The sequence below is a fragment of the Neofelis nebulosa genome, chromosome 5 (assembly GCF_028018385.1).
Source record: "Neofelis nebulosa isolate mNeoNeb1 chromosome 5, mNeoNeb1.pri, whole genome shotgun sequence".
Classification (NCBI taxonomy): Eukaryota; Metazoa; Chordata; class Mammalia; order Carnivora; family Felidae; genus Neofelis; species Neofelis nebulosa.
Window position 1 is genome coordinate 106,559,956 of NC_080786.1, and position 12,585 is coordinate 106,572,540.

General features: G+C 36.3%; 1 protein-coding gene across 5 annotated transcripts in view; it reads left to right on the forward strand.

Annotated features, from left to right (window-relative positions):
• CBLB (Cbl proto-oncogene B) overlaps positions 1-12,585 on the forward strand; it is a 214,784-nt gene that overhangs the window by 105,996 nt on the left and 96,203 nt on the right. For all 5 annotated transcript variants that reach the window (XM_058731522.1, XM_058731523.1, XM_058731521.1 and 2 more), the window contains one exon: positions 5,211-5,367. In XM_058731522.1, the coding sequence (XP_058587505.1) occupies positions 5,211-5,367 (157 nt within the window). The remainder of the gene's footprint in view (positions 1-5,210; positions 5,368-12,585) is intronic.

The following is a 12,585-nucleotide window of genomic DNA, read 5'->3' on the forward strand; positions in this document are numbered from 1 at the left end:
AATATGCTCTAATGGCTTGCAGAGAAAAATAAAATAATCACTCATACTCCTACCACAATCCAGTTATCATCAGTTAAAATGGGTATTGATATCTCCAAACATTCTAGATAGTTTTCAGCATTGGATCATAAAGGACATACAATTTCAGAAATGCAATTCCCATTTAAATATGCCATGGACACTTTTCCATGACAATATTCTTTTTTACAACTGTTAATTACTGTTACATATTATATCCAAAGATTTTAACATTTCCTATTACTACTATTGAACATATTATTTTAATTTTTTGCTACTATGAACAACACTGTATTGAAGAGATTTATGGGTAGATATTTGTGTTGCTGTGTATTTAATGTGTATAAATATATATACATATAGATATATATGTGTGTGTGTATACTTTTTTTTTTTTTTTTTTTACATAATCTTGTTAGGTGAAATCCCAGAAGTAGATTTTTCAAAAAATATAGGCTTTTGGGGCGCCTGGGTGGCGCAGTCGGTTAAGCGTCCGACTTCAGCCAGGTCACGATCTCGCGGTCCGTGAGTTCGAGCCCCGCGTCAGGCTCTGGGCTGATGGCTCGGAGCCTGGAGCCTGTTTCCGATTCTGTGTCTCCCTCTCTCTCTGCCCCTCCCCCGTTCATGCTCTGTCTCTCTCTGTCCCAAAAATAAATAAAAAATGTTGAAAAAAAAAAAAATTTAAAAAAAAAAACAAAAAATATAGGCTTTTGACACTTGCTGCCAAATTGCCTTCTAGAAATGCTGTATAAATTCTCATTCACACCAGAAGTATATGACTTTTCAAATACTGTAGACTTTGTTGAGATTCACACCTTATGTGGATTTTTTTCATATGAATTAAAAACAAAACATATATCCTTTTATGAACTTGTAGTGTCATGAAAATGTTTTGCCTTTTTTTTTTATAATCTCCTAACATTTTTTGTCTTCCATTCCTTTTACTGTTTTATTTTAAACTGCAAGATTGTCAAGTTAGAATATCTAATACACTTTTCAACTTTTACTGAGAAGGAGAAAGCCTGGAAGATTGAGTGACTTGTCAATTGCTGACCTACTGTCACTTTTGCAGTTTTGTTTCCCTGTATCTGTTTTTATCTGAAAGGCCACTAACTCTATTTTCAAGTCTAAAAAAATACAATTACTCTTTTGTTTCTTGGTAAATAGACCAAGACTTATTATCTAATAACAAAATTGTAATATAGCCTATGTTAAGTTCTTATCTTTCCTGATATTGTATGAACAGACTATAACTCTTTTGTCTTCAAGATTTCTGTGTAGTGGAGAAAGGGAGTGGAGCCCAAATTTCTGGGCTCCTCCTCCATGTAACATTCCCTTGCCTTCCCTAGACACAGTTTAATTTAATTACACAAATTTTAGTTGCACACCTTGTCTGTCTTGTACCGAGGTGAATAAGATGCGGTTCAAGGAACTTCATCCTATGAGATTTCCTAGGCACCCTCATCTTTTTCTATAGCTTTTGCAAATGGCACAACATAGTCTATTCACAAGTGGTTTGAACGTGCCACAGTACCTGGAACATGTAAAGTCTTTCCTAGGCAAATTACTCAACCTCTTTAAGCCTCAGTTTTCCCAACTGTATCATGAAGATAAATATATTGTCTGTCTTGTAGTGTTATCATGACAAACTCTGATAATAGACATGAAGTGCGTGATGACTGGCAGAGAGAGTAGACCATCAGTAAATGGCAGCCCTTATTCTTACTCCTATTGCAAGTCTAAAAAATCCTGAAATCATAATTATTATAAGTTTCTGGCTGACCACTGGCCTTGTATTCCATTCTTTGTGGATTAACAGTTGTGCTTTTCAATAGATTTTGAAGTTTGAATTAACTTGTAATCACAGTGATTTATAATTGAAAGTGGCAAAAGGACAGATTAAAATATTTCTGGATTAGGGAGAGCATGAAGCGTTTATGTTCTATTTGGTTTTTTTCTTCCTCTTTTCATATTCCCAGATTTCTGTTAGCACAATGAAGTTTGTACGTATTTGTAAAACAATTTGTCATTAATATTTTCTCTGACTTGCTTCATCTCTAGGGAAAGAGAGTAGAAACCACTATGTGTTGTTGCTGCAGTTTAATTAAAGGTGTGAAAAGCCATCCTCTTCTTTTTCCCTCCCCCCATACACATCAGGAAAGAAGGTGGTAGCAACTTGACGTCCTCTTTGGAAAGGTTGGATCCTTAGTGCCACGGTTTCAGAACAATGTATTTTTTTTAAGAAGTCATTGCATGCTGGGGCGCCTGGGTGGCTCGGTCGGTTAAGCGTCTGACTTCGGCTCAGGTCATGATCTCACGGTCCGTGGGTTCGAGCCCCGCATCGGGCTCTGTGCTGACAGCTCAGAGCCTGGAGCCTGCTTCACATCCTGTGTCTCCCTCTCTCTGTGACCCTCCCCCGTTCATGCTCTGTCTCTCTCTGTCTCAAAAATAAATAAACGTTAAAAAAAAAAAAAAGAAGTCATTGCATGCTGTTTCTGCTCTTCATTTGTGAACCCCTTCTCCTCCCTGATATTTTCGATGGTGGGTGTTTGATTCAGCTGATCAAAGGAAAGGTACCCGTTTGCAAATTTTGTATATAATTAGTTAACCAAATAATGCCCTTCTTAATCCCTGTCACTACCCTATGTAAGCATATTTGGACCTTCGGTTTATCACAAGTGAACTGTGAGCAAGTGTCATTTACACAAGTGCCACAGAAATGTAGCTTGCTCCTTTGTAAATTACTGTCCCAAAGTAGTATGTCAGACTACAGTTTTAGAAGTTCATACATTTTTTTTTATAATTTTCTTTGGGAAATCATTGAGTATTGGAAGGAGTTATGGTCTGCATGCTCCTTAAATATTGGGATGGAGATATATATATTTTTATGGTAGCAGGTATTAAAGGTATCAGGCCCATTGATTTCCTTTTTATACTTTATATGCAAGACAAGTTTCTCTTAACATTTCTATGCAAAACTAAAACATGCCATTCTTAAGTCAGTAGTTCTTTGTTTAATATTTAAAAATTTTGAATATGAGGGTTCATGTCCCTTTTATGTGTTGAATATTTGAAACTTTAATTTGGAAAAGACAAATGTGCTTCTTAGGCACTACTTTAGCAGTAACTGTAATGTAACTGGACACAATTTCATTTTTACACTTTGCCATAAATCAGTGGCCTCCTAACATTATCAAAAGTTATCCTTGTTTTCTGAAAACAGCAGCATTTTGTTAACCTTAATCAGAGCTTGACGTGTGTTTCTTCTAAACGGCGTCTGATGTGGTGTATCTCTTCGGTTCTCTGTGGTTTCCTGTTTTTTTTTTTTTTCATACATAGAGAAAAACCTTTTGATGTAGCCAGCCTCATGTTTTTCTTTCTTTTAATGGTCTATCAAGCCTAAACTTTCTTATAAATGCAGCATAGTATCGTAAGCCTGTCCCTCCATTCATTTGTTCAGCTTGCCACAGACCCCTCCTTCTCTGGAACTCCTCCAGCACTGCCTTAAATATGCCTCCCCTCCCCACCTATGTTTTTTAGCATTACACATCTTATTTCTACCCTGTATGCGTGTTCTTCAAGGACAGATAGTAGCTTCTATTTTCATAGGTGTATTTCTCGACAGTGCCTTGCCTTAGCAATAGATCAGTGACTCTCAAAAAGTGTTATCCCCAGACCAGCAGTGTCAGCATCACTTGGGAACTTGTCAGAACTGTAAGTTCTTCAGCTGCACCTCAGGCATACTGAATTAGAATATCATGGGTTGCGGATCAGCAATTTCTGTCTTAACAAGCCCTTCCACGATCCTGATGAATGCTCAAGTTTGACAATCACTAAAATGGATAATTATTGAGTGAATATGAAGTTGTACATTTATGGTGATGCTTCACTGGGAAAATTAGTATAGGAAAGGGCCAATGTAGTCCATTCTGAGCCTTTTATTTCTTTATAAATTTTTTTTTTCAACGTTTTTTTTATTTTATTTTTGGGACAGAGAGAGACATAGCATGAACGGGGGAGGGGCAGAGAGAGAGGGAGACACAGAATAGGAAACAGGCTCCAGGCTCCGAGCCATCAGCCCAGAGCCTGACGCGGGGCTCGAACTCACGGACTGCGAGATCGTGACCTGGCTGAAGTCGGACGCTCAACCGACTGCGCCACCCAGGCGCCCCGTGAGCCTTTTATTTCTTAAGAGATAATGGTAAAGAAAAACCTAATACCTAAATATGTACATTCTTAAAAGAGGGTGTATATAGCTCTTCTGATGTCCTACTGTGAAAACTGCAGCTTAAAATTTTAAAGAAACACGAATGATTTCTTTCTTCCACTTATTCAAGAATAGGCATTTAACATTCCAAAAGGAAGAAAATTAACTAAGGGATGAAAAATGAGTGTTACTTATTTTCATGGTGGAAAGGAAGTAGGTGAATGTGAGAAACTGGTCAGGTGGAGGACAGATTGGGAGACTTCCCTGAATACCATTTTTTGCTCTTCTAAGTTTTTGAAGTACATAAATGCATTACTTAATAAAAAATTTGATGCATAATATTTAACAAAAGTAAGTTATGAATAAATAAATTTCCACATGCTAGCCAGTGTTGTTGGTTAAAAATATTAACACTTTCCTTTGTATTAATATGAAAGGTTAAATAGCATGTGCTTTTTATCTGCAGAATACAGGAGGTAATGGCTAACATGTCTTCATGACTTTCCACCTGAGCTTTCTCAAAATGGTGGATGTAAATTACTCTTTTGTGCCATGAGTACATAATTCCTACTATTATATGAACCCATAGTCTTACCGTTATTTTAAGAAAATAGAGGGGAAAAATTAACTTGATGCAAAGTCAAATGATCTTGTATACACAAGAGGTAAGACACATAGGACTTTGACCTAATCCCTTCTTTTGGACGTATTTTTAGAAATATGTTGATAGGCAAGGATTGTTTGAGAGAGAAGTTGATTTTGATTTTTGTCACATTCTTAGCAAATAGAAAACAGTCCAGTTAGCAAAACCTATTACATATGTTCTGAATTATGAACATATCTTTGTCTTTTTTGTCAACTATTTATCTTTTAGTACAAATGCAATTAATTCTATTAACATTATGATTGAACTCTTCTGTTTCAGTGGAAGGTATGTCTTAAATGACACTTGATTCAATTACTCATTTTTTTTTTTCTTACACAGGACTATTGTGCCATGGAAAGTATTCAGACAGTGCCTTCATGAGGTTCATCAAATTAGCTCCGGCCTGGAAGCGATGGCTCTGAAATCAACAATTGATTTAACTTGTAATGATTACATTTCAGTTTTTGAATTTGATATTTTTACCAGACTCTTTCAGGTAAGCTTTCTATTTGCTGAATCCTTTCCTCCCTCCTGATTTCCTTCCTATGTGTGCATGTGGTGTGCACACGTTTGTTCGTGTGCACATGTGTGAGTACATCTCTCTCTCACACACAAGCATGTGAGAAATAGTCTCATTTTTTGGTAGTGTATAATTTTGAAGTCGCTGGTGTAAGTTTTTGGTCATTGCTATAAGTTTAAGGTTTAAAGTTTGGCGTATCAGGTTCTGTGAGGCTGGTGATTACTTTTTAGCCTTGAGAAGATTCATGGAAAGGAGCTTTGTTTTAAATTTCCTAGTTTCTCACTTTACTTTGTCCTTTTAGCCCAGTAACTGACAGAATGCAAATTTTATGGGTGGGTAGATGCTGAGGTTGGAACCCAACTTTTCTGCTTTGCGTCCTGTGTTCATTAGGTGAGAAGAGATATAGTAAACTTTGCAATAAATAGTAAATTTATCATGTTCTGTAGAGAAGATCCCTGTGGTGTATACTGTTTACAACTTACATTGCTCATTCAACCACATATTATAAACGTGTTTTCATGTCAATAAATCTTTTTCATCAATATAATTATTGATTTCCGGTTGCTACGTAATGTTTTCATCAAAATAGTATGTCATTACTTTAATAAATTCCTCTTTTGGAAAATTTAGGGTTTCTTGTTTTTTCCCCTGTTTTCTAATATGTATGGCTGTGACATTAACCTTCTTGTCCTGTTTATTGTTTTTCTTTTTTAATCTATCCGTTATAATTGTCTTCACATAGCTTTTCAGAAGCAGGTACCATTAAATGATGTAAGCTGTGTGCTATCATTTTATTCTTTTGTATATCTTCATGGAATTACATTAAACATGAAGACTTGAAATTTGTGTTTTGAATTTGACTATGCCACTAAATTGTACATCATCTATGGTGTTCAATTCAAGTAGTCACAGAATGAAAGAATCCCACTTAAAATCTTTATAATTATAGTAATATAAATTATATAGTAAGTGAGGTAAATTGATCAGAACGCAGGCTTGCTTGTATCCTGATGGAATTTTTTTATTATTTTAAGTCTCAGTAAGATTTATGCGTTTGAAACATGCTTTCAACAAATGTTGGAGTATAATATTGGTTTTCATGTTTTCCGTGTTATAAGAATTTTGCTCCTTTGATTTATGATTCTGCTTGGCACTAGTTTACAAGGATCTGGTGACTGATTTATGTTAAGAAAATAAAATTGTGTGGGATTAAGTTTTAATTTATGAAAGAACCTGTTAACAGAAGGCAAATTAACTCTTGTCAACAATACTTATAGAATACATTGTTTTTATTACAACTTTCAGATCATAATTCTACCTAGGTGTATAGGATAAGAAATTAGATAAATGATTGCAGAAATTGTGTTTTTGCATATTTTCAGTTTACATTAGTTTCATGATTATTCCCTTGGTATATACAGGTACATCTTAGAGATGCTGCAGGTTCGGTTCCAGACCAGTGCAATGAAGTGAATATCGCAATAAAGCAGTTCAAAACACTTTTTGGTTTCCTAGTGCTTATAAGTTATGTTTACACTATATGGTAGTCTATTGCATGTGTAACAGCATCATGTCTTTAAAAAGTAATGTATACACCTTAATTACAAAATACTTGATTGCTAAAAAATGCTAACCATCATCTGAGCTTTCACTGAGTCGTAATCTTTTTGTTGGTGGAGGGTCTTGGCCTCAATGTTGATGGCTGCCGACTGGTCAGGATGGTGGTTGCTGACGGCTGGGCTGGCTGTGACAATTTCTTACAATAAGGCAACAATGAAGTTCGCTGCATTGATTGACTCTTCCTTTCACGAACAATTTCTCTGTAGCATATGATACTGTTTGAAAGCATTTTGCCCACAGGACTTCTTTCAAAATTGGAGTTGGTCCTCACAAATTTTCCCGCTCCTTTATCAACTAATATTCTCATTCTTTTGTTGTTGTCATTTCAGCAATCTTCACAGCATCTTCACAGGCGTAGATTCTATGTAAGAAACCATTTTCTTCCCTCACTCCTAAGGAGCAGCTCTTCATCCATTAAAGTTGTATAATGACATTGTAGCAATTCAGTCCCTCTTTAGGTTCCACTTCTGATTCTAGTTCTCCTCCTGTTTCCGTCACATCTGCAGGTACTTTCTCCACTGGAATTTTGAACCCCTCAAAGTCATCCTTGTTGGTTGGAATTAACTTCTTCCAAACTCCTGTTCATGGTGATATTTTGACCTCTTCCCATAGGTCACAAATGCTCTTAATGGCATCTAGAATTGTGTACCCCTTCCAGAAGGTTTTTAGTTAACTTTGCCCAGATCCGTCAGAGGAATCTATGGCGGCTATTGCCTTACAAAATGTATTTAAAAAAAATAAGACTTGAAAGTTGAAACTACTCCTTGACCCATGGGCTACAGGATGGATGTTGTGTTAGCAGGAATGAAAACAACATTAAACTCGTGCATCTCCATCAGAGTTCTTGGATGACCAGGTGCATTAACAATGAGAAGTAATATTTTGAAAGGGAACTTTTTGGCTGAACAGTGGGCTGAAAATATTCAGGAACTCATGTCGCAAACAGATATGTTGTCATCCAGGCTTTGTTGTTCCATTTCTAGAGCACAGGAAGAGTAGATTTAGCATAATTTTTAAGGGTCCTAGAATTTTCAGACTAGGATATGAGTATTGGCTTCAACTTAAGTCACCAGCCGCGTTAGCCTCTAACAAAACAAGAGAGTCAGTCAGCCTGTCCTTTGAAGCTTTGAAGCCAAGCACTGACTTCTCTCTAGCTATGAAAATCCTAGATGTCATCTTCTTCCAATAGAAGGCCACTTCATCTCCACTGAAAATCTCTTGTTTAGTGTAGCCACCTTCATTAATTGTCTTAGATCTTCTGGAGAACTTGCTGCAGTTTTTATATCAATCAGCACTTGATGTTTCACCTTCCACTTTTATGTTACGGAGATGGCTTCTTTCCTTAAACCTGATGAACCGACCTCTGCTAGTTTCAAGCATTTCTTCTGCAGCTTCCCCACTTTTCTCAGCCTTCCCAGAATTGAAGAGAGTTAGGGCCACCATGTAGAGCACTAAAACTTTCATCATATCAGCAATAAGACTCTTGCGCTTTCTTATTATTCACGTGTTTGCTGGAGTAACACTTTCAATTTCCTTCAAGAACTTTTCCTTTTCAGTCACAACTTGGCAAACCGTTTGGTGCAGGAGGCCTACCTTTCAGTCTGTGTTGCCTTTCAACATGCCTTCCTCATTCAGCTTGATTATGTCTAGCTTTTGATTTAAAGGGAGAGATGTGTGACTCTCTTTCTTTCATTTGAACACTTAAAGGCCATTGCAAGCTTATTAATTGGCCTAATTTCAATGTTGCTGTGTCTCAGGGGAGAGGGAGGCCGAGGACAGGGAGAGATGGAGGAATGGCTGGTCAGTTGAGCAGTCAAACACGCATTTGTGGGCTACATTTGATGTCTTCTATCGATGTGGTTTATGATACCCCTCAAAATTACATCAGTAAGACCAAAAATCACTGATCACAGAGTCACCATAACAAATATAATGACTTAAATATCTGGAATATTTTAAGAATTACCAAAATATGACAGACTTCAAGTGAACAAATGCTGTTGCAAGAATGGTGCCATGATAGACTTGCTCAGTATGGGGTTGCCACAAACCTTCAATCTGAAAACAAAAACCCCACAAAAACACAACACAGTATCTTCGAAGTGCAGTAAAGCAAAGCACAATCAAATGAGGTATGCCTGTATAGGCTATTAGGTTACTTTTTAAAATGATTTTAAGGTACATTTTATAAAAAAGATTGTGCTCCCTGATACTGATCATTTTATAACAGAACCTCTCTTTTCATTAAAGATTTCTGATAATTTTATAATTTTTTTTTATTTAACATGATACAACACAGACATTTGAAGTAGTAGAAGCTTTGTTTCTTCCCCTCTCTTCCTGAAGGAAGAGAAAAAAGATTATTTTCATACATTAAACCTAACTGTTCATTCTAGGAAGAATGTGTTTTTTGTAGGGAGCCTGGACAGCTTTTTAGTGTGGAAGTTAAATGCTAGAACGCCTCAGTTATATATTAGAGTTATGAGGCCACCTTAATGTTGGTTAAACACTTACCAAACTGCTATTTAATATGTGCACATATTTTCTTATAAGCTGTTTCATTTAAAAGAGTGCAGGTAATGTTAATACTCTAAATTACGTGTATCGTATTTATGCTCACTGGGATGGGAGAGGAAAAGAATCTTTTTAAATAGAATTACTGTGAAAAGTTTTAGATAACAAAACCAAAAAAATATCTATGGACCAAAAATGTCTAGTCTCTTTTAAAACACATAATTATAGAAGTAGCTAAAGAGCTCTTGTTAACTCCTATATATTTCTGTGACTTTTCACTTCTTTTGGTTTCATTACTCAAATGTTTTAACTAATCATACATGTCCCTTAAAATATTAGGAAATTCGTTCTATGAATTGGAAAGTAGACATATGAACTTTACTTACCTTTCATTTTTATACAACTTTGAGTAATAGTTTTTTAAGTTATAATTATGCATTCTGTATGAAAAAAATATAAGTTTTGTGAGTAGTGTACCTGCATGAACATATATTCTTCTGCAGTGACAATGACGGTGGCTAATTAGTAGTGAATTCTAATATCTGAATTGTCGGGAATGGGATATTTAGCAGAATGGGATCTGAAGGTAGGAAAGGTACATGCTCCAGATTGGGGTTTGATGTAGAGAACTAGCATTAGGGTTTGAAGAAGTCATAAGCGGGGACTGGGAGAATTGGCCAGGAAATGGAAGAAGAAGGGAAGAAAAGAATGTAAAGCCGGATACTAGATACGTTCTTTTCCACTCTTCCCTTATCCTGATATTCTGCCAGCACATGAACAAATGCCGGGAAGTCATTGGAATGATCTTACAGTGGAGACCTTCCTCATTTCTTCTTTCTTCTGCCTTTAATCTTCTCTTTCTCCTTTCCAGGAAGTTCAGAGATTCTGGGGTTGGCAGGTACTAAAGTCCTGGAACAGAAATAGATGGATTTTGCTTCTCTCTACTCTCTCCCCAGGGCTGCTGCCCCACTTCTTCCATTTCCCCACTACTAGAGGAGATTGGGTTGCTGAGAAATGGGGCAATAAATTTGAGGGGTGGTGGGATAAAGATTGTGTGATTTGAAAGAATATATTTGTGACTATGGAATATATAGCATCAATGGAATAGGGAACAAAAGAAGAGAAGGAAAGTCATCCATTATAGCAAGAAGAGAGTGAGTCTGGACAGACCAATCCAGGCCCCTCTTCCAAAATAAGTTGTAAGTCATTAGACAGCTATTCTTGAAAATAGTAGCATTTTGGAAGAATGGAGGGAATAGCTTCCTTAATTCACTTAATTAATTTCTGTAATCATTTAAGAATCTGTACATTTTGTGTTGGTGGGTGTGAAAACATTTCCTTTAATCTAAAAACAAATTATAAAAATAATTCTTTTTCTCCAAAGCATTTTATCTTGCCTTCATTAAGCCATTAGTTGGCAAACTACTTAAGAAAACAAAACAAGTATACAAACAAAAAAATGTAACTACCATGTGTTCTGACTGTGGGTTGCATTCACAAGAAAAACAGTACACAGACTCTTTCTATTACAAAAATATTTTTGTAGTAAGAAGCTGGCCCTGTGGATTTGTACTAAGAAATGGTTGCTTAATACTGTAGCTGTTGACTGAAAACTCCAATTTCAGTTTTTTTCCACCTGTATTCTGATCTGTGCATTGGCTCTCCGTAAAGTTCAGTATCTTTTTAACAACTCCATTAATTTTTGTAGATTTTAATGGAAGTGTCCCAAATATTTTATATTCTTTCCATCCTTGCCCTTTGTAGGTGCGAAGTAGAACAAAACAAAACCCAGTGCCTATACTAGCAGTTATTTCTGTTTTTAAAAACATAGGGTGATAATCTTCCAAATATTATTTATGCAATTTTTAGTCATGACTTTGGAAGAAAATTAGAAACATGTTTTGGTTTTTTCCAAGTACGTAGAAACTCTGATAATAGTGTTCTCCAGAGCTCCTTTTTGCCCAATTAGATATTTTGGTGTGATAGGGAAATACCCTGAAGATTTTTCTTGTTATGTCAGAAAAGGTTAAAAAATTTTTCATCACTAAATAATTCTTTCCTTTGTTATCCCCATCTCAAAGATACAATCCTTGAAGAATTCCACCTTGTGAATCTGAAACTTGCTTAACAATCATTGGGAGCAAGTCTCAAAACAAACAAAAGCCAGGAACCCTCTACCAATTTCAACCACTTTCACTTGGCAACACAAAATACCTTTTTTTTTTTCTTTTATGTAGAAGATATGAGTTAATAATCTGGCACATCAGCTAGAGTATGCTGCCAAGTCCTTGGAATAAATGTAGCTTCAGCCTTAAAAATGTGGCAGAGATGATTCACTCACACCCTCAAGCAAAACTGTCTATCACTGACTGCCTTTTTTCTCTTGCCATGGTAACTGGAGGGATAGCTAATCACATGAAAGAATGGTACAAATTCTGTGTGTGTGCATTTGTGTGTTTCTGTGAAAGATTTTTAATTTCCTGACTGCTAAATCATAAACCTTTTGTAACTGTGCAAGAATTAGGCAAATGTGAGCATGAGCACCAGTCTCTTAGCATGGAAAGAATGGTAGGTTGGGAGTCAGGGCCTTTCAGACAAGTCACTAGCTAGAGGAACTTTTCAACAACAGTTACGCCTTCCTGGTCACTATGTTCTGATCCTACGTCCATTATAGTATCCCCTTGGTGAACAAGACCTGCATGTTCCTTACTCTTATGTAGTTTGTGGTTAATATGTAACCTTTGCCAAATCACTTACATTCCATGGTATGGCTTCTTATTCTATAGAATTAGATACCTTAAAAGTACAGTAGTGGACAAAACGGACACAAAGGGAGAATAAGGAATGTGATGAGAGTTAACAGTTTTAAGTAGAGTGGTCTGAGAAGGCTTCATTGAGGTAACATTGGAGAAGAATCACTTATGTATTTGGAGAAAGAATTCTGGTAAAGGAATCAGCAAATACTAAACCTCTGAGGAAGAAGAGTATCTTTGTGTTCACACCAGCTACAAAGAAGCCAGGGTGCCTGGAGAAGAGGCAGAAAGTGGGAGAGTCATGACA